Source organism: Thunnus thynnus, chromosome 8 (assembly GCF_963924715.1).
Source record: "Thunnus thynnus chromosome 8, fThuThy2.1, whole genome shotgun sequence".
In the NCBI taxonomy this organism is placed as follows: Eukaryota; Metazoa; Chordata; class Actinopteri; order Scombriformes; family Scombridae; genus Thunnus; species Thunnus thynnus.
Window position 1 is genome coordinate 21602462 of NC_089524.1, and position 22152 is coordinate 21624613.

At 37.9% G+C, this 22152-nt stretch overlaps 3 protein-coding genes across 5 annotated transcripts; 1 reads left to right on the top strand and 2 right to left on the bottom strand.

Annotated features, from left to right (window-relative positions):
* Positions 1 to 248: 248 nt before the first annotated feature.
* LOC137187886 (torsin-1A-interacting protein 2-like) lies at positions 249 to 6827 on the bottom strand. 3 transcript variants are annotated; one of them, XM_067597141.1, is made up of 10 exons: positions 6571 to 6825; positions 5539 to 5652; positions 5368 to 5436; positions 4903 to 5022; positions 4595 to 4744; positions 3160 to 3240; positions 2934 to 3038; positions 2543 to 2752; positions 2168 to 2227; positions 249 to 1661 (listed from the first exon to the last, which is right to left on the bottom strand). In XM_067597141.1, exons 2-10 carry the CDS (start codon positions 5618 to 5620, stop codon positions 904 to 906), a joined length of 1635 nt encoding a protein of 544 aa, XP_067453242.1. In that variant the 5' UTR covers positions 5621 to 5652; positions 6571 to 6825; the 3' UTR covers positions 249 to 903. The 3 variants fall into 3 exon arrangements, with proteins under 3 accessions (XP_067453242.1, XP_067453240.1, XP_067453243.1); XM_067597139.1 differs by having other exon boundaries at positions 6493 to 6825; XM_067597142.1 differs by lacking the exons at positions 2934 to 3038; positions 3160 to 3240 and having other exon boundaries at positions 6493 to 6827.
* A 183-nt stretch (positions 6828 to 7010) lies between these two features.
* Positions 7011 to 11848, top strand: LOC137187887 (torsin-1A-interacting protein 2-like). Its single transcript, XM_067597143.1, has 8 exons — positions 7011 to 7218; positions 7436 to 7549; positions 7658 to 7843; positions 8534 to 8638; positions 8730 to 8873; positions 9303 to 9422; positions 9515 to 9565; positions 9660 to 11848. Exons 1-8 carry the CDS (start codon positions 7146 to 7148, stop codon positions 10448 to 10450), a joined length of 1584 nt encoding a protein of 527 aa, XP_067453244.1. The 5' UTR covers positions 7011 to 7145; the 3' UTR covers positions 10451 to 11848.
* Positions 11849 to 18389: 6541 nt separating this feature from the next.
* xcr1a.1 (chemokine (C motif) receptor 1a, duplicate 1) lies at positions 18390 to 22071 on the bottom strand. The gene is made up of 2 exons (XM_067597156.1): positions 20581 to 22071; positions 18390 to 20392 (listed from the first exon to the last, which is right to left on the bottom strand). Exon 2 carries the CDS (start codon positions 20382 to 20384, stop codon positions 19380 to 19382), a length of 1005 nt encoding a protein of 334 aa, XP_067453257.1. The 5' UTR covers positions 20385 to 20392; positions 20581 to 22071; the 3' UTR covers positions 18390 to 19379.
* Positions 22072 to 22152: the final 81 nt, after the last annotated feature.

Consider the following 22152-nt stretch of genomic DNA (forward strand, 5'->3'; position numbering starts at 1 on the left):
CCCTTTGTCACACATGGTGTGCGGCACAATTATTATCAGTCAGCAAATTTAAAAAAAATAGGCTGAAGGTTTCAGTCAACATTTGTACGTTCTTTGGGATTCAATTTGTAATTTACGGATCTAAAGCATATTTAGAAGTCAAATCCAAAGCAAAAGCCTGCTGCATATTAATTTGTTGCAGTGTCAGCTGTGGTTTTTCTGCCATCTGGCGGCAAAGCTGTGCACTCCAATGAAAAGTTAAAAACGCATTTTAATTTACATGTTTATTTGCAGTTTAAGGCACATATCATTTATGCACTTGTTTTCTTCCGTAAAACTTCTTCCCGTAGTGTGACATATGTGTATGTATATAGAAAACAGAACATGGAAAGTTTGGTTAAGGTGCCCTGTAGCTTTGAGAAGAGGAAGAGAATCTAAGAAAAGTTGACCTTTGTCACTAAAAACAATAAACCCTGTGATATGATATTATTAATAGTAATTTAGAGTTTTACCTTTTAACTCTTTGAGACCCGAGAAGAACAATCAATTTTTACATTAAATAACCTTAACATTAAAACATTACATTTATACCATACAAATTCCAGCAGTTACCATCAAAATTGTTCACAAACCTGCAGTTCAATCACTTTTGAAATTTGTAAGTAACTACATTTGATCAAAGGAGTAAAAGAATAAAGTGCCAAAGCCTTTTTGAAAAACATTTTTTCATAATGAATGCCAACAGACCTTTTTACAAATATCCCATAGCGTAATATTGATCTTGCGTGCTTATTTCTACTTGATGCCTTCATCTGTAGTGATCTTCATGATTACCATACAGTATAAAACCACTTTAACTACCCTCAGAATGAACATAGGCAGTAGTTTAGTGCTTTGACTAGAAGTTCATACAAGAATGGTGATTTATGTCCACTGGCACCTTCCATGTTCTATATTTTTATCTGCTGCAACAGGCAGGATGAGGTGAGAAATACGGCTCCACAGTCCACCGTACTTGTCAAGGTCCATCCTGTCGAAAGCCACAGGATGGCCATGAGAGATGAACTTCTTCTGAAGGTGGTCGTCCACCATCTCCTCCACACTGCTCAAGCGGATCTTGGTGAGATCCTCATTTTCCTCCTCCAGCAGCACTGTGAAGATCAGAAAAGTCTTCTTGTAGGCCGCATTCTCGTGATCACAGTAGCGATAGAAAATGAGGGTGGAGCCTGGGGGCAGCTCCTCGAAGCGGTGAATCACGGCCACGGGTTTGTCTCCTTCAAAGGCTGCCCGTAGCTGTTGGTCAATGTACAGCTTCACCTCATCGCTGTCCTGGCTGGCTTTGCTGGCTCCGTCGATGTGGAGGACGGAGGCGTTGAGGGCAGAAGAGAAGGTGAAGGCCAGTCCCCGAGCCAGGCAGTGCAGTGTCCTCTCGGCTCCGGGAAGTGCAGTCAGGATCAGACTGACCGGCTCTGTGGGCTGGGTTGTGTTGAGGTGCCTCTCCAGGTGGATCCTGCTCCTCTTCCACAGTTCAGGCCGCTGGTTAGGAAACTTAGACTTTACTTTTTCCATCTCCTGGTGAAAGATTTCTATTTGCTGCAGCGTTTTCTGCGGAGACTCAGGTTGGAGGAGAGGCAGCACCACGGCAAGTACCACTATAGAAACTGCTACTATTATTCCAATTCCTATAGAGAGAAGGCACATGTGTTATCTTAACCAGTACTTAATAGAGTAATTCATAATTTATTCATAATTGTGTATCAAGTAATTAACAACACACATGGTAAGAGAATACATTTTCTTTACAACAGATGAGTAAGACAGTAAGGTTTTGGCTGTGATTTCACAGATTTAGTTCAGTCATTTCCTTGACTTGGGATATCCATAACCCTGAAAAGCTTCAAGAGAAGTGAAAATATAAGGGAAAAGTAACAAGATTACCTCCACGAATGTCAGTAACCTCTGGAAATGAATGTTGGGTTTTTTCCTGAGTGGTAGGGCCAATGGTTTCATTAACATTTTACTTTATTTCTTTTTTTAAATTAGGTTGGATTTAAAAAGATCAGAGAAATGAGAGTTGCCTTGATAAAAACATGCAGATAGGAACACTCACTGGAAAACTCCAGTTCTCCAGTTAGTGATCCTATCTGTTCTTTTCTGCTCTTCTCCACATTCAGCTTGTTGTCCTCACCTGCAAGAGAAGGTCCTCCTCCACTGGGAGGCGCTGTCCTCTTCTCAGCTGGATCGCTGTCTGTAGGAGAAAGTGTTTAAGAGGGTAAATGAGGGTGACACATTACAAAATCAACACTGACAAAATGTAACACAACTTTGGGTAGAGAACAGAGACAAGACACCCTGTGTGGTAATTACCTCTACATGAACACACTACACACAAATATCAAGGTGAAACATTCTATTACGTGAGAGCAAGAGCAACAACCATCACACTGAACAGTGACTGGTTGATTTCATAGTTTTACTTCAGTCATTCCCTTGACTTCTGATCCTCATAATCCTGAAAACCTTCAAGACAAGTTAAAATATAAGTGAAAAGTAGCAGGATTACCTCCACAAGTACCAGTAACCTCTGGAACTGAATGTTTGGTTTTCTCCTCAGTGGTGGGGCCAATGGTTTCAATATCTTTTTGTCTCTCTTCAGCTAACTCTTCCTCTTTTGAGATTTCATGTGCCAAAGGTGTCTGTGGGAAAGTTGCATGCTCCTGAATGTCCTTTTCTGCCTTAGAAGCCGTATCCTTTTCTGGGCCTCTTCCATCATCTGAACAATGGGAGGAAAAAAACCAACATGTTAACACCATCTACTGTATATAAATATGGACATCATGACAGTTCCCCAAAAGTGAAGCCAAAACATCTCGATCGCCCCCTGGTGGCTGGCTGTAGTATTGGTCATAAGACACACCGAATGGATAACTATTCATATTGCTAGAATATTTTACCTTCAGAGTGTTGCTGCTTTGCATTCAGGGCAATATCACTGTCTTCCTGTTTGTACTCATTACATGCTGAGTCATGATCCATATTTGTGTCTCCCTTCTTGTCACCTGATTAAAAAAAAGTAAAAAAATGACGTATCAAGCCAATTCAATCCACTGCTGTAAATGTTTTGTAAATATACAGTCCAGCGTAACTTATATCTAGTCTTTGCCACTGGTGTTTCTGTACCTGCTGTGTTCTTGGGGTTGGTAGCTGTGTTTTGCTCTGCCATGTCTTTGGGGGCACTTGGTTCACTGAATGATTCCAAAGCTGCATAAAAACAACATACATAACATTTGTTTGTTTTTTAAGTTCAGCCACTATCACATTGCTTTGTTTTGGACAGATGTTTTTCCACGTGGTCAGAGTCCAAAGTTTTAAAACTGCTAATTTACATGTCAGCTGGGACAGTCTGCATAGTTTCATTACTCTTTAAAACTTCTTATTGGTTGACAAACAATTATTTGAAACAGAACATTTTGTGTGTGTGTGTGTCAATGTCAGCATAATAAATTTCAAACACGTCCCACAGCTCTTCTCCAGTGCACCATGTTTTATTCACACTGTGATTTTGTTCCAGCAAAAAAGTTTGTATTTTTTAATTTAGGCGTTCCCAAGTTATAAATTAAATGCCTGCGAAAAACAAAATATAATATTATAATATTATATAAGTTGGAATCGTTCAATTATCTGTTTGAAAAAAAAAGACTTTTTCCATCGGCGGATATGTTTTTTTGAGCGTCACAACCCCCACGAAATGACTTGTCTCACTATCAGAATTTGATCCATTTGGTCCGATCACATTTCAAAAGCCTAGAAGAGTCGAACAATTGAATTGTTTTATCCACATTAACGCTAGCCAGAAGGCTAAACCTGACGTAGCCGTCTCGGCCGGCGAAAGTCACTACTGCGCTTGCTCTATGGGCCACACAGATGTGGAAGAAGTTGAACTTTTGGCTTCATGCGCCACTGAGCAACTTTTATATGAATGAACAGGGCCCTGCCTCCAACGCTGTATCCAGTTTTTTATATACATCCATGATAAATATGGACATCATCCCACCTCACTCCATGTTCGCGGATGAGACATGAGCCAAACTAAAAAATCAAAGTACACGTCAAATAAATTTTCACCAAAGATGGTTTTTGTCATTTAAGTAGTTCTTTCCACACTGATGTTTGTCCAAATGCTCGTTTTTCTAATAAGTTTGTTTTTAATTATTTATTTGACAATATAAAAAAGGGGTGTGACGTCATGATTGACAGCTCTGACAGCTGGCGGGACAGCTGAAGGGGCATGTCCCACAGGCCATCTGCCGCTGCCCAACTCTGCTGCACAGACTCTGGCTCCAAATGACGTCACAAAAGTAAGATGGCAGCTCCCAGAAAGGAAATATTTTGGCTTCACTTTTGCATAGCGGCAGGATGTGGAGACGCATCATCCATCTTTATATACAGTCAATGGTTAACACAAACAAACAAAAAAAACGATGTTCGATGGATTGACTGGAGGCTCAGCATCAGGGGTTGAACTATCTCTGCACCGCATAGGAGCCCCAAAACAGAAAGCTTGAGGAAAAGGAAATTGTGCAGTCATTGAATTTTATGAAAAGTCTTGACTCACCCTCTGGAGCTTCAGTGTTTGTGTCCTTGACATCTGTGGGTTCTACATTAAGGCTGGCTTTGGTTCCATCCACTGGATCATTGTATTTGTCACCCTCGGTTGAAGAAGTGGTTGATTCTCGTACTTTCCCCTCTCCAGTGTCGTCGTATCCTGTTAAAATAAGAGTAGTTTAACTTCCATAACAGGTCAAGCATCTGTGTCTCTAAACTTACAAATTAGGTTGGATTTAAAAAGATCAGAGAAATGAGAGTTGCCTTGATAATGTCTGAGTCACTTGTCGTAACATGCACAGGAACAGGAACACTCACCAACTTTATCTTTTGACTCCTTATTTATTGGTGTCGTATCATTGTTATCACCGCAACTCCCATCATCAGCCGGAAGTCCTCCTCTGGAAGGCACCATCCTCTCCTCAGCTGCATCGCTGTCTGTAGGAGAAAGTGTTTAAGAGGGTAAATGTGGTGACACATTACAAAATCAACACTGACAAACAACTGTAGGATCAAAGACAAAATGTAACACAACTTTGGATACAATGCAGAGACAAGACACCCTGTGTGGTAATTACCTCTACATGAACACAATACATACAAATATCAAGGTAAAACATTCTCTTATGTGAGCGCAAGAGCAACGACAATCACACTGAACAGCGACTGGCTGAGGAAATTCACCTTCACTTTATATTTCTTGCCTGCTCTACTTAACACTACCTTATACCTGATGGAAATGAAAACACTGATATTATACTAAATACTTAATTTGAACCTCACCCTGCTCCATGTTTTCTCCATTGTCTCTGTACAAGGATGCAGGTGATGAGGTTTGTTGGTTGAGTCCATCTATTAGGAGAGAAAGAGACCATATTAAGTACAGTAGATGCAAAATACATGTGGTGAAGACACATTGAATTGATAACTATTCATATTGCTAGAATATTTTACCTTCACAGTGTTGCTGATTTACATTCAAGGCAATATCACTGTCTTCCTGTTTGCGCTCATCACATGCTAAGTCATGATCCATATTTGTGGACTGTGTATCTTCCTTGAGGTCACCTAATGAAAAGGTAAACAATCATGTATCATGTCAATTCAAAGTTCAGCCACTAGCACATTGCTTCGTTTTGAACAGATGTTCTTCACATGTTCAGAGTCCAAAGTTGTAAAACTGCTAATTTACACGTCAGCAGGTTTTGCGTGTGTAAATGTCAGCATATTAAAACTCTAACACGTCCCACAATTCTTCTCAAGTGCACCATGATTTTATTCACAATGCGGCTTTGTTTCGGCATAAAAAGTTTGTTGTTTTTAGTTTGTGCGTTCCCAGTGCATAAATTAAATGCCGGCATATGACAAAAAACATAATATTCAAAGTTGGAAACGTTCAATTATCTGTTTTGACTTTTTCTTAAAAGTTACATAACTTGTTCCTGAATTTGCTGTGGGAGATAGTTAGCTAACTTAGTAGCGCTGCTAGCATGACAAACTCACTAGGAATGAAGTTGGTTTGCATCATAACTGGTTTCTTAAAAACTGTCAGCTAGCTGACGTTAACGTGCTGACGGGTTAACTAACATACAAGTTGTTGTTATTTTTTGTTTTGTTTTGTTTTTTAATCAAAAGTCAAGAACTCTGACAGAAATGTCTCAGAAATCTGTCTTTTTTATTTAAATTAAATAGCTAATAGTTAATAGATTTTAACTAACCCAAGAGCATTTCAACAGCAACATACATTGTATTTGTAATAAAACATACAAGCAGCAGTAACGTTAACTTCACACACTTACAAGAAAACCAAAAATCAAAAGCAAAATTTGACTGACAGGTTAGCTAACGTCAAGCTAGCCACCTGACAGCTGCTAAACCAGCTAACAGTTAGCAAAGATATAACGTTACCTGGCTTTAATGTAGAAGAACTGCCGTCGTTTAACCTAAACCACCTAACGTTATGTATTAGTGGCTACTTGTAATTACCAATTCTTAGCAAACCTATCCTGGATCATATCGCCGTGGAGGATGACCAACAAAGTCAGCTTCCTCTTGTTATTTTCCGGGAGTCGTACAAGAAAACAACTGAAGGATGAAGGCTCATTAAACAACATGAAGTGAAACGAAATCCCTCTTAAAACCACCTCCCTCCTGACTTACTATTACTCCATTATTAATTTATCCTGCAGTAAACCGAAGATAGTAACACTGTTTCCAGTGAACATGTTTAAACCGAAGCAGAAATCGCGATTAGCTTGTCGCGAGAAGTGTGTGCGCGTGCACGCGAAGGGGAGATTCTGCGGACGAGTCGGAAAATTCTATAACACCCAGAGTCGCGCCGACAGCCAGCTAACTGCACTTTGGACGGAACGTTCATCACTGATCGTGTTTCCATGGAGATGCACGTTTGGTAGAAACTATTTCCGGTGTCCTGTCGCATAATATTTCCCCGAACAGTTTTATGAGGAAGTCCGTTTCCTTGTCTGTTGTTTGTGACCACGATGTTTCGTCGTATTGTTTAATTGATGTTTTGGTGTCGCTTGGTCGAGCTGTAATCATAAATGGATTCCAAGGTGTCTGAAAAGCAGGACTCCCGCCCTTTGAGACGATCAACAAGACAGTCGCTAGTAAAAGGTGAGCAGGTTATTGTGACAATCAGCTAACGTTAGCCTTCTAAGCTAACTGTTAGAAGACTTTGGCTCTCTCAAAGTTTCACAACAAAATCCTATGAATTTTTTGCTCTAACTAACATTAGCGGCCAGGTTTTAGCAATCCCGTAGTTTACAATTTAGTCCTAAGTAATTGAGGACACTTTTCAATAATAATAACGCCATTTCTGTTCCATCTTCAGTATTGAGTGTTGAACCGACGCCAAGAGGTCCTCTAAAGAGGACTAAAAGGAGGCCATCAAACCAAGCAGCTGTTAATGGTTCCAAAAATATGGAGAGTGGCTCAGACGATGAAGGTGAGATGCTTCAGTTGACAGTATTTGCCTGGTTGCAACAACAACTTACCCTCAGTCAGCTCTCTTCAAGGTGGTGTAAACAACTGTGGCATATTTCCCCCCTTACAGAGTCCCCCAGCAAGAAGAGCCGGAAGGAGACTGGAAGAGGAGGAGTGGGCGGCAGTGGTGATGATGATGATGGTGATGAGATGGATGTCCAGCAATCAGTTGATTATCTGGAGAAAAATGACCAACTGGAAATGGATGTTGAACAGGACTCTTCTCACATCTTTCATCGACCAACAATATACCAAGGTTAGTGCTGCAACTAATGATGATTTTGTATTATTGATTAATCTGTCAATTTAAAAAAAATCCTTTGAGAAAATGTTGGAAGTGATATCTTCAAGTTGCTTGTTTTATAGAACCAACAGTCCAAATCCAATCATCATCCACAATGATAGAAAACACTGACAAGCAGCAAATTCCACATTTGGGAGGCTGTAATTGATATTGAATCAACAGATTAATGCACACATTATTCAACGCTGTAGACAAAGTGTTTCTATTCAATGTTATTCCAGCAAAGTGGGCCGTGTGTTCATCAAAGCAGGTGTTATAAAATTCCTGCAATATTTCTGTAGCTGTCCAGTGTGTCCACTTTTTGTTTCATCTCATCTCTTTAGTATTGACCACTGAAACTTTTATTTTAAAAAAGTTTTGCATTCAGATCCCAGTAAAGGCCTCACCACCTATTGATTATATGTGGCAGATCAATGACATGAGCTCAGTCGTTTTTACTTTCATTTGTGTGTGTGTGTTTTAATGCATCCGTAAATTCATGCAGGTGCAATCAAATCGTAAACATGGCATCTTATTCGCAGGGGTAATCTGGTTGTTTTATGTGTGACGTTTTTTAGCTTTTATTTTCTTGTGTGGTAACTTCACATCAGCATAAAATCTAAACACAGGCTGTTTAAAAGGTTTTCCCTTTGAATAAAACAGGCGCCCTTGGAGATGTGAATTTATCCCCCCGTGTACTGCTCGGTGAGCGCTGCCTACCCAGTCGTGCTGAAAAAGAAGATACAGACTTGAAGAAAACCAAGAGAGGTAGGATAGCGCTATAGCTTCATTCTGCATTGGAATGATTACATTAATGGAGGATGATTCAGTTATCTTAATAGGACTTGTTTGTTTTCAGTCGAACCGTCAGCAAAAGGGCCTACAACACTCTCCAAGTCTGCCGCACATGTTAGATCATCCGAGAACACGCATAATGAGCCGATCCTGAAGATCACCAGCATGGAGTACAAGAAGAAGATGGAAGCCAAAACTGAGCCCTCTGGTATTTTAGACATTTTTATTTAGCTTAATTTTGCACTGTTCAATGCACCTGTTCAATGGATTTACACCTCTAAAAACATCTGAAACATGTACGATACTTATAAGATTTGTTTATTTTACAAGAATTATGTTTGACCTAATTTGGAAATCCCTGTCTTTATGGTGTAGTTGTTACCATAGTACTCATTATCAGTATGATTTAAATTCAACTTATTTCATAAAATTCACATAAACTAAGCCACATTTATTTTGTATTTCTTTTTTATAATTCATCATTCCCAGTAGTCTGCACCTCTTGGTGTGTGTGTATATGAAATTGTTATTTCAAGACTAAAAATAACCAATTTTTTCATGTTGCTTCCCGTACAGCAGTTTGGACAGATGGATGATTATCAGATGTTTACATTAATAATTTCTGCCTCATTTATAGATATACCCATATTTAACCACTACATCACAAGCATCCCAGCCTCGGAGAAACACTGCACAACGCGACAACGTATGAATAACATTCCAGCACCAAAAAAAAATGCTCAGCACAAAAAAACAGGTATTGCAACTTACACAGAATATTACAGTCCGTAGTGATGTTTAATTTAGCTGACAATTTTGTCATTGGTTTCATGATGTTTTCTCTCTTAGAAGGGAGAAAGAAAACTGCTGTTATCAAAGAAAGCTCTCGTTCCTTTTGGGGTAAGCTATAGTCATTTTAATTGCATGATCTTTACACCCAAAGATACTTGTACTGCATTATATCACATTTGAATATGGTCCCGTGTCCTTTCAGGATTCATGTGGTATTTTTGCTGTTTGGTTCTCCTGGTGCTGTTCGTCTGTGCTGGCCTGCACATCATGCCCAAGATCATCACTGTGCTCCAAAGGACTGGAGATGATGCAGGGAGTCCATTGAGGCCTGTGAGGCTAGAAACATTTGCAGACCGGCTGTCTCATCTGGAGACTCAGTTCCTCAGTCAGCAGCCTGAGCTTTGGAAGAGGAGCAGGATCCACCTGGAGAAGCACCTCAAAACAGCCCAGCCCACAGAGCCAGTCAGTCTGATCCTGACTGCTGGTCACAAGGCTGAGAAGACACTGCACTGCCTGGCTCAGGGCCTGGCCTCCGCCTTCTCTTCTGCCCTCAACGCCTCCGTCCTCCACATTGATGGAGCCAGCAAAGCCAGCCAGGACAGCGATGAGGTGAAGCTGTACATCGACCAACAGCTACAGGCAGCCTTTGAAGGAGACAAACCCGCTGCCATTATTCATCGCCTGGAAGAGCTGCCACCAGGCTCCACCCTCATTTTTTACCGCTACTGTGACCATGAGAACGCCGCATACAAGCAGGTGTTCCTGTTGTTTACTGTGCTACTGCCTGAGGATGAGGTACGAGGTGATAAGAGTTTGAAATATGTAGAGGAGATGGTGCAAGACTATGTCAAAGATAGGCTGGTGGGCTCTAGCGACCAAATTGCCTTCAATGACATGGACATTGACAAGTTTGGTGGACTGTGGAGCCGCATCTCACATCTTATCTTGCCTGTGGTGTCTGAGAGGGAAATAGAGCAGAAAGGATGCTCATGAACCAAGCTGGCATCCCCAAAGAAGTCAGGATACAATTCTGGACCAGCCTGATCCTTTTTGGCACTGTGCAGAAGCTTTGACATAGAAGTACATGACATAACATGGAAATATAACGTGTGTGTTGTGATATTTCACATATAGATTTGAGTTCAAATGTTTGAAGGTTGTATGAATCTCTCTTTGTCAGAGATGAGACTCAAGCTGCAGCCCAACTGCACTATTTTTTGCATTGAGTTATCTTAAACTCATGGTTTCACATCAGCAAAATGAGATTAGCTGAATCTATATCTGTAGCTAAACTGAAGAATTGTTCTCTCCTTAAAAGATGTACAGCACTCAGGTTTTACATATAAATATTTTTACATGTACTGGCTTTGCATTAGGATGTAACCAAGTTGTTGCACCATCATTCCCCCTCCAAAATAGGGTAATAAATGCATATGTTCATGCAGATTTAGCATGCAATATATTTGCAGATTAGCATACAGTGTATACAAAATATAGTTTGATTTCTTTTCTCCTACTCAAAAATCAACAGCACTTTGTTCAACAGCTTTTTAATGAACATTTTTCACTTAAGAGGAGTTTTTGATGGAGCATGGATTATACCAAGCCCTTCTTTGGAGCTAACAAAAAACATATTTAATTTTTTTTTTTGAGTTCTTTGTTTTGGGTGAAAATCTAGATTTCTTGTTCTGTATCAAATCCTCCGTATGACTGAAGGTATATTTTATATTTCTGTTTAAATGTCCCCATGAATATGTGTGTCACTTCATTTATTTCTCTTACAAATACAGTTTGATTGGTTTTGCACTAGAAATGTTTGATCTTTAATTAACCATCTTATCAAAAGTACTTGCTTTTATTAAAAAAATATATTTTATTATTCTTTGTTCTGAATGTGTATATTTGTGATATGTTGTCTCTTCTTGCTAGAGTGGAATATTTTTGGATATCTGTATATATACATTGGATATAAAAAAGTTTGTTGTTTGCACCTGTTGTCAAGAAACCACTGAAATCTACTTAAAAGTGTTGTCGACTTACGGTTCTATTCAGTTTCTTACTAAGTGATTTGAATTTGTAAAAATACAAAAAAGTGTAAAAATACTTTGACTACTAGTCAGCAAGTCACAAAATGTGCCTTACATGCAAGATTAGACCATATTTGAAATGTACCAAAACATGAATCAATCATTTGATACTGTATCTTGACAACATCAGAACTCAAACAAGGTTTTTCTTTTTTGTGCTGATTTATATTTTGATTATAAAGTTTTCTCTTTTGTGATATTGCTCATTCCTCTTATGTTATCATTCTGAGATGAAGTTTGTTCTTGCTGTTATGAATATATGGGTATTTTCAATAAAGATTATTTTGATACGTAGATGAGTTAATCGTCTAACCCACGGTTGTGTTTCCTCTCTGTGTCCTCCATTAGGAACATTTGATTTTATAGCACACAGTTGGAGGGCACTTTTACTGTTGTATAATCAAGAATATTACTTGTCTTTGTTGGTATGTGTTAAAGTGATAGAGAAGTTGAAAGTGCTACCACACCCTCAGCGTACAGTATACAGCTTAGAAACAAAGAAGTTACAACCTGGCTTAGTGGTTATGAGGTAGTTCTGATTCAGAGATACAGATGTGATTTATGGATTAAAATGACAAAGCAGTAGAGTTCATAAGTTCAAGGGTGCTGCAACTTCACAACACAGCCAGGTCAATAATCTGTTAATAGGCGTGACAACTTGGCAGAGTTTTAGTATTTGGGCTAGTCATCTACTTGAACCTGCACCCAGTCAAAGGTTGTTTACTTCAAAAGACATACAGATGAGATATTCTTGTGCTGTAGACACAAATTTAACTGAATGAGGAATTTCAATTCAGAAGCAACTGAGTTCAAATATGTATTCAATGGCCTAATGAGGTGTGAAGTTATATAAGTACTTGTCAACATGATATACAACTGTGTTATACACATTAACAATTCATCCTTGTTTTCAACCCCTTTCTGTTTTTGTTGTGCATGAGTTTGACTTGTACATGCAAATGTATCTTTTGGAGCACAAAACATCAAAGCTAAACAATATCTATTATACAATATATATTATGTTTTGTCCATGTACGTGATATTGTAGTTGTTGTAGTCCAGAATTAAAAGTGGGTAAACTTCATCATGGGAAGTTTAGAAATGAAGACATTTGAAAAGAAAAATGTCAGCAGCAACTCATTTTAGTCTAATTTTGCACTCATGTAAAAGTAGTTTAAAATAAAAGAATAACATACATTTGAACTTATAGTAAAACTTTTTATGTTTTCAGAATTAAGTAAATTATGTCTCTGATTTCATATGGATCGCTTTTATTCATCCTTACACACTGAACTACAGTATGAGTATTTTCATGAGATATACCAGGCTTAAGTACAAACAAGCAAACAGTCATGAGGTCAGTGAACCAACACAGACTGATCTATGATCTGTTTATGTGCTGTAGTTTCATTTGAATGACTCAACTTTATCCTGAAACGCAAGGGCAAATGTATGTCTCGAGAGAGAGAGAGAGAGAGAGTGCTCGATATGTATCCTTTTTATACCATCTATGTTTATAGATTTAGTATTTCAGCTATAAGAAATGTAGCAAGTCTTTCCTTTATTCAGGTAGCAGAAGAGCCGTTAAACTCACAGTTCATGACTGGGTCTGATTGGCAGACAGGCCAGCTCTATGAGATCAATCATTATCACCACACACACAAGAGCAACGAGAATGACCTAAACACACGCAAGAAGAGACACACATACAGACATATACACTCACAGTAAAATACCCCTTAGAGTAGTTAGGAGTAGTTAGAAATCTAGACACACACACAGTAGATGTGGAGAAGTGAATATAGAGAAGTGCTGAACAGCACTTATTACTCACTTTAAAGGAAGCCCCCACAGAAAACAAGACCAAGGCCAATATTTCAACAACCGTGCAAAGCAAAGAGCAATACATTTCTAACACCTGCAAAAGAAATAACAATTATTTTCATAAACCTCAATAAGAAATATTCATTTGTTTATAAAGGTACAGTTACATAAACATGTAGGATATTCAGTGAACCAAGAAATGTCACATAGCATTTATAGTCTATGCTTATTTGTGCTGCTTGTCCCTGGACATAATTAATAATCAAGACATCTATAGCCACATATGATTTTTTTGAAGCAGTAGGGGCACAGTGATGCTTCGAACAAAATGCTAACATCAACATGCTAACATGCTCGCAATGACAATGCCAGCATGCTAATGTTTAGTAGGTATTCTTCTGCCCCACCGTTGGAGTACCTCAAGGTTCCATTTCAGGGCTCATTTTATTTGCCTTGTATATGCTGCCTTTAGGCTCTCTCTTCCGAAAGCACAATGTCTCTTTTCACTGTCATGCTGATGATACTCAAATATGCTTTCCATTTCATCTGAGGGATTCTGACTCTTTTCAGTCCATTCTTGACTGCTTTTATAATATTTGATTTATTTATTTCCAAATTGCTTTTCATTTTTACTTTTACGTTTTACATTTGTGCATATATTTTGATATTGCCTTGTATTTTATCATTGCCTTTCATTGTTGTCTTTTATTAGTGCCTTTTACTACTGATGTCATTTTATCCCTACTGTTGTGCCTTTCATTGTAATTTCTACACCACTTTGGTCAACTCCAGCTGTTTTTAAATGTGCTCTATAAATAACTAGACTTGACTTGACTAATGTTTACTATATGTTCAGCATCTTAGTTTAGCATGTTAGTGTGGTGACATTTGATAATTAACACATAACACAAAATACAGCTAAGGCTGGTAGGAATTAAATTAGTTTTGCAGGATTTGGTCATAAACCAAAGTATTGGACAAACTGATATGTTGACCGTCATTAGCAGTAATTATGGGTACATGTCACTAAAAACCACAAATAGCAACCTCGTGGTAGCACTAGAGGAAAGGTCAAGGGGATCACCAAAGTCAGGATGATCTATCCTAAGGGGGACATAATTGTGTGTACAAAATTACAAGGCAATCCATCCAATAGTTGTTGAGATATGCCACTATGACAACAATAGCCTTACAAACTCATGCCTTACCTTATTTTGACACTGAGAAGAGGGGCTGAATATGGATATATGGGGCTTTGCCTGAGGGGACAGTGTCTCACCATGCTACAGCTTTAGTAGGACTATTGTGTCATGGCATCCATCAGCATGAATATAAATACCTTACCATTGTCAAAATACTGTGGAAGGCAGTCAGAGAAGTAGCTACAGCTACATGCAGAAGATGGATCTAAGAGAAACAAGGAGCAGTTGTGTGAATAAAATAGCTGATGTTCATGTATTTATGTAGAGATTTCCGCATAATGTCAAAAAAACTCAATCAATTTCACTTTTGTTTCCCCCCTTACCATGCATATGGGTGTGGGTGTACACTTCAAATCAATTGCTTTTTTCAATTGCAATTTGTCTGGATTATCTGGAGGACTTGGTTTTGTAGTACTTGTAGTACTTGGCTTTGTAGTACTTGCTGTAGTACTTGGCTTTGTAGTACTTGTAGTACTTGGCTTTATGGTACTTGTTGGAGTACTTGGATTTGTAGTACTTGCTGTAGTACTTGGCTTTGTAATACTTGTTGCAGTACTTAGTTTTGTAGTATTTGTAGTACTTGGCTTTGTAGTACTTGTAGTATTTGGCTTTGTAGTACTTGCTGTAGTACTTGGCTTTGTAATACTTGTTGTAGTACTTGGTTTTGTAGTACTTGGCTTTATGGTACTTGCTGTAGTACTTGTTGTAGTACTTGGTTTTGTAGTACTTGTTGTAGTATTTGGCTTTGTAATATTTGTTGTAGTACTTGGTTTTGTAGCACTTGTAGTACTTGGCTTTATGGTACTTGCTGTAGTACTTGTTGTAGTACTTGGTTTTGTAGTACTTGCTGTAGTACTTGGCTTTGTAATATTTGTTGTAGTACTTGTAATACTTGGCTTTGTAGTACTTGTAGTATTTGGCTTTGTAGTACTTGTTGTAGTACTTGTTGTAGTGCTTGGTTTTGTAGTACTTGTAGTAAACTGAGTAAACTGAGGTAAACTGACATCCATGTCCACTGGTCCCCATAAAATGCAACAAATGTTGCCCTGAAACATATCAGACAGGCACAGACATTAATACAACGGCTCCACATTTAATATCAAATAAAACTGAAGCAGGTCAGTTGTATTCTTGACTATTGGCAACTGTAATCGTGTTATCAACACACAAAGTCTTATAAAGGTCAGGGAACATTGCTGAAATTAATCAAAGTGTATGGATACTTGAAAATACAACCTGAAATTGATGTCTCCTACTTCTCCCTCCGCAGTCCAGTTAACTTTGAGAAAAGTCTTGCCAGCATTGTTTTTTTGACTAACAGCTTAGTCCTGAGCAGAGTTACAAAACATAACGAGACATCACATCCATTAAGACAGCTTGATAAGGTGTCCACTTGTAGTTCATTAAAATTTGTTGACTAAAATGGACATGTAAAACATAAATATTGAATTTATCAATTCAATGCATTTACTTCCTCTAACAATGATCAAATGGGATGGCTACTTACTTTTAAATCAATGCACGTGAGGAGCTGAATCTTATAGTCAAGCACAATAAATTTTCCAACAGGTTGGCCTTTGTCTACCTCGTCTTTATTTCGAGCCTGCAGCATAAATCCCCTGAACTTTATGTTTGTTTTGCTGCTGAGGAAAACTGGAAAATGGTTTGAAGATTCATCAGAGCAGAAATGGAAGGACAGAAAAATAGAGACAGAGATAATCACAATCACTCACTTAGTAAAGGACCACTGCAACAAAGATCTATAGTGACAAACTAGCTTTCAGAAAAAAGGAACCAACAGTTTGTATACCTATAATAGGCTTTCAGAAAAAAGGAACCAACAGTTTGTATACCTGTAATAGGCTCTTCCTCTTTGCCATGTGTATAGTCAACCTTAAAGGGACATTCAGTGGTCTGAGGAGCAAAATTTTGTCCATTTCTGGCATGACGTGGCGCCATTGAGTCACAATCTGACTGTTTGAACTGTTTACTACTTGAATACCCATTAGCCTTTGTGATGATGTTAAGGGCAAGCAGAATCCACATCCACATCTGGAAACAATAATGTGTAATACCATCTGTAAATACCATAAACCAGATCTGTCTTTTTCAGCATTCTTCATCAACACTGAATAACACATCAACACTCAACTTCGTCACTGAAGATTGATGACTTTGATCTGAAACTCTGTCACACTGATAATCAACTGATGCACTGTTACCAAAAGTATCTGTTTACTATATGTGGATAGAGATACATTTTTTGATAGTCATGGCTCTGTACTTTAGCACATTGGCTTTAAAGACAGAGTGAATGAATTCAAAGTGTTACAGCCTTAAGGGTGTTTCAGCGTGTTAACATCATTATACACGGTCCCCCAATTTTTTGACAATGACAAGGCTACAATTCCCACACTGTTCACCCAATACGGATGAAAGTCAGCACTTTAACGTTATAGCCATTGTTTTATTGCAAATACAATGTGCTGAATTACAGAGCCAACACAAGGACTCTCACTCAACATATAAAATGTGTGTATCTTTTGGAAATTAGGTATAATTTAAGTAAAACTAGATCTTTACAATAAGAGCTCTCTCAGTGTTTCATTCATATTCAAACCTGGATTTCTGCTGTTTTAAGACCTCCTTGGCACATACAATAAAATATATAATGATAGTAAAAACTCTTCTTTCTTACCTTAAAATAAATTGCTTGTATGTGGCACCCAAGTTAAGATGCTACACAATAATCTTGGAATCTCTATGAAAGTGAGGAAAAATTGATGTCTTACAGTATCTTTAAGACAAAATTCTCACAGTTCATTTCTTTCCCAATAGGATACAGCTTCCTTTTTTTACTAGGTGTATATTCCTCCATGTCCAGAGGCCTGTTACAAGAAGCAGGTTCACTGTTATTTGAGTGGCTGCTGGGTTTTACTTTTAATAAAGTTGTTCAGATAGCACAGTAAAGTGGAGACCCCACATCTACAGCGTATGAGGTGTTGCTGCACTATGTTGGATCAATGCAGAAAAACACCAAAAAAACACCTGAATTTATATATTAATTGTGCCAGGAAAATCTGACTCAGCAAAATTATGAATATTAATGTCATTCAGAGTGAAAGACAAATAATAATAATAATAATAAACAATAATGAATGAATGAATACCTCAAATCAAAATATTTTAAATTCAAAATAAATACTTACAGACATTGGAAAATTTGCTATTTGCCTTTTAAAGTAAGGTAATATAAAACATGTATGTGCTCCTAGTTAAGCTGCCTATTCTAATGGCCAAACATACATTTTGGTATTGATATGTATGAATATAAATCTCATGATTTTAACAGTATTTTAAAACATTTTTTATTAACTAGCTGCTGCTGTAATGTAAAAAAAACACCTGTGAAAGCATCATCACTCTTTATTTTGCTTTAATAAAGTTATGTTATTCCATTAATTGTTGACAGAATCATATCAGTATGATTGTTTTTGGCCATTTTGAAATGGTTTCAATGAAAACACAGTGGTCAGTGAGGTAAAACCAGCAATGCTTTCTGCAACCCAGACCTGACAAGGGTCCACTGCCTAAAAAAACAAAAAACAAAAAACAGTTGTGCTGCTGCATCACAACACACAGATGAGCAAGTCTGACTTAGCTCTACACCACATATTAATTGACCTTTTGTTGTTTTCATGACATTTAGTTGTTTTATTTACTAATATTTAAATGTATGTTTATTTTGCATGTAAAATATTTTGTTTAGTGTGTTTTACACATTGATCTTGTCCATAGAAAAAAATGCATAATAAAAAGTGTCTTTATGTATCTTTAATATATACAAATATACAAAGATTGTTGGAAATGCACATTTGCTGTCAATAGACATTTAACATGATTGAGATGCACTTTTACTATTGACATCATAATTAAAAAATAAAAAACATAACTAGGAAATCTCAAAACTTTTTCCCTTTTCCCAGTTCTTTTTTTACTGGGTGGTACCATTAAAAGGCTCAAGAAGGTTCTCTTTATACATCCATGGACACAAATACATCCATGACCAGTCACTGTCGTATCCCTAAATATAATTGGTTGAACAGTTCCGCCATCTTGGACAGCTAGATACGGCAATGTGGACAAACCACATAGACTAGTTCTATATGAAAAGTGCCGTGAGATAACTTCTGCTGTGATTTAGTGCTAGCATTTGTCTGAACTCTGTTGTTCCTTCCATCATTGACAGTAATTTGATATAACTGGTAATTTGTTTATTTAGACTTAGATCCTGTAGTTATTTTTATATTGTTTATTTTGGTAAAATGGCAGTGTAGGCAAAGATATTAAATACATTGTGATAAAGCAGAAACAGTATTTCAACAAGCACAGCCTTCCCTCATGGAACTTTTCATCTGTTTTCAGCATTCTCATTGTATTGTATGACATTTTCACAGCATATGAGTTATTGCATAAAATGTTTGGTCCATGTTCAAATGTTACTGACATTGCCTTTATACCTGTTGTAATGGCTTTGCTCAACAATTGTGTTATGTATCTCCCTGTGTGTGGCCTGCGGTAATTAAATCTATATAACAGTCACATCCTATACAAACCACATCCTATTACAAAATGTTTACAAAAGACACACATGCATGTAAAAATAAACAGCGCAAAGCCTGATTTGAATGTTGAGTGCGGCTTGCTTACAAGCTGCAAAATATGAACCAGTTCCTATATATATTTTTGCAGAAATTAAAGTGATTTTACCAAATGCTCAATGGATTTAGTATTTTTTTTAACTAGCAACTAGTACATTGATCCTTGTGAGACGAGGGCTTGCGTTCTAACTGGTTGTTGATCAACTGGACTTTGACGACTGAACATTCGGTGCAGCATTGACTTCAAATGACTCCTAAACTTCACACCAACAAATGCATAAAAGACAGGATTGAGGCAGCAGTGGGAGAAAGCAATGAGCCGGCACACATGGAATGCATAGTCGAGCTGGATACTTATTTCACAATCAAATGGTGCAACCAAATGGTCGGCCAACATCCTCAGAAAGATCACTACGTTGTACGGCACCCAGCCCAGGAAGAACACAGCCACAATACAGAAGACTAACTTGACCGCTCTGTTCTTTGTGTGTGATCTTGTTCTTGCGATTCTCCCCAATATTTTAATGTAGCAGAAAGCCATCACAACAAAAGCAAGTAAGAAGAAACCGTTTTGTTGGAAGATGCTAATGCGTTTGAGCAGGGGACTGCCATAGTCACAGCCCATGGTGTGATTTTCCTTGTGGGGGACTGAGAAGAGGGTGATGTAGAGCAAGGAAGGCATGGCTGCTCCGATGCTGATTATCCACAGGATGAATGACAAATAAATCCCAGTGCTGAGTTTCTGTGTCCTTAGGCCAGAGAGAGGGTGGACCACAGCCACATACCTGTAGACCGTCATGATGGTCAGGAAGAGAATGCTGCTGTAGAAGCCGGTGAAGAAGACAAAAGTCACAATTTTGCAGATAATCTCTGAGAAAAACCAACCCCAGATGTCGTAAATGGCCCAGAAGGGGAGACCGGTGGTGAAAACGAGGTCAGAGACAGCAAGATTGAGGATGAAAATGTTGGTGAGAGACTTGAGGTTTTCGTACAAAGCCAGGATTACAAGGACGAGGATGTTTCCAGTGAGGCTTAGTGTGATCACCACAAAGTAGAAAACAGGGGTGGTAATTGTTCCAAATCTGACCACTTCACCTTTTTCACAGACTTCATCACCATAGTCATAGTCATATGTGAAGTTAGACTCATTCATTGCTGAAGCTAGAAAAGAAATATAGGAGAAGTATGTAACTTTAGGTTCTGTTTGTCTGAAAACAAAAAAAGTAATGAAATAATGATAAAGGTCTTTTTGTGTACAGATACTTAAAGAAGATACACTTAATGACATGTTACACTGGAACACTTTTTATAATAGTACAATAACATTTAAAAGCAAAATATTAACCTACCTGCTGCTTGATGGGACTGATATGTTGGATGTCGCACCTCTTGTCTACTCAACAAGGAGTCTAAAAAAGGAGTAGTTCGTGATAGGCGTTTTCTGTTCCTATTTCTGAACTAATCTAACCTATTGTACTATAATGCTCTTACCACCAGCTGCGTCACCATTATAGATCAGAAAGATTAGGATGTAGTCTGCCTTTTAGACTCAACTTAACATACCCTAAAGCAAGTCAAATGGTCATTTTAATCAAATTACAAAACATATTGAGCTTGCAGCTTTATTCTTGACCTTGGAAATGCCAGTTTGACAAGAAAGTTCAGATAACAGAGACTGTAATCTCTGGTTTTGATAAGTGCTATATAAATAAATGTTATTATTGTTATATTATTACAAATCATCTCCATGACAACTGTACAAATTCAATTGTCTCATGAAGAAAAAATGAACATATTTTCTAACTCAGATAGTTTTGTTTTTGTTTTGAGATATTCCCCCCAGGATAGCATTTCTCAACAGGGGGCCGTAACACCCCCAAGGGGCTAACACCTGTTGACATAAACATGATGAAAGCTGTTGGTTACGTTATCTTTAAATGCTGAAAATAATAAAGATAAAATTTTAACCATAGCCGTCCCTACAGCTGTCTAGCGGCTACAGCCTGACTATGGGAGGATGAGAAAATCACAGTTTAAATCCATTTACTACAAGCCTGTTTTACCATTGTTTTATGAATATTATTTTTTATGGCACACGGTGTGTTTTTTAAATAGATATTATAATGATACATGTGTGAAAATGCATAGTTTTTAGTCAAATAACATCAAATTTTCTTGGGGGAGGGCCCAATGTAAGTGGGCTTATGAAGAGTGTCAAATTACCACCTATCGAACCCTCACGTTTCAGTAGTAACAAAAAGATGAACTTTGGCCCTAAAAAGACTGTAATGTCGAAAGATATCTAGCTAGAGTTAGCTTCGAGCCAACTCCGGTGCAGTGCATCTTTAATGTTTAAAACTGCACACTGTCCCAATCAATAAATCAAATCTACAAATCTACTTGATGTGACTGATTTGGACAGCTGAAGCTTCATATTAGCTTCAGACATATTAGCTTTTAAATACATTTTTGCTCAGAAGGAGGCTTGTAGATTGACATCACTTACATTGTAAGTGCATTATGAAGGAATCTTCTCATGGTCACTATGAACAGGAGGAATGATTACGGCAAGAAAAGCGTGTCAGTGTTCATTTGGGTACCTGATTGTTATTTTAAGACAGACTTGAAAAATTGTGAACCCGTCTTTAACGTCATTAATTGCACCTGCGCTTTTCCTGCTTTGACATGTCAAAATGTCTGCTGTGAAAAAAGGTTTATTGTGCTACATTCAAAAGTAATTTAAAACTTTTTTTATGTCAACAGTTTCAGTGAAATAATCAAAATGCCCTGCTGTCAAATCAACAAAGGAACACAGAAAAGTGGGGCAAGCATTTAGGCATGTCATTGATCACATGACAGCACTGTTTACTCTGCTACGACAACCAAACTAGTCATTTTCAGCTCCCGCCTACCAGCCTCAC

Coding starts and splice junctions, on each gene's coding strand:
- LOC137187886 (XM_067597141.1), bottom strand. CDS start 5,620: ATGGATCATGACTTAGCATGTGATGAGCGCAAACAGGAAGACAGTGAT. Junction 5,437..5,538: donor AAATCAGCAACACTGTGAAG/GTAAAATATTCT, acceptor CTCTCCTAATAG/ATGGACTCAACCAACAAACC. Junction 2,753..2,933: donor AAAGCAGCAACACTCTGAAG/GTAAAATATTCT, acceptor CCCATTGTTCAG/ATGATGGAAGAGGCCCAGAA.
- LOC137187887 (XM_067597143.1), top strand. CDS start 7,146: ATGGATTCCAAGGTGTCTGAAAAGCAGGACTCCCGCCCTTTGAGACGA. Junction 8,639..8,729: donor CTTGAAGAAAACCAAGAGAG/GTAGGATAGCGC, acceptor GTTTGTTTTCAG/TCGAACCGTCAGCAAAAGGG. Junction 8,874..9,302: donor AGCCAAAACTGAGCCCTCTG/GTATTTTAGACA, acceptor CCTCATTTATAG/ATATACCCATATTTAACCAC.
- xcr1a.1 (XM_067597156.1), bottom strand. CDS start 20,384: ATGAATGAGTCTAACTTCACATATGACTATGACTATGGTGATGAAGTC.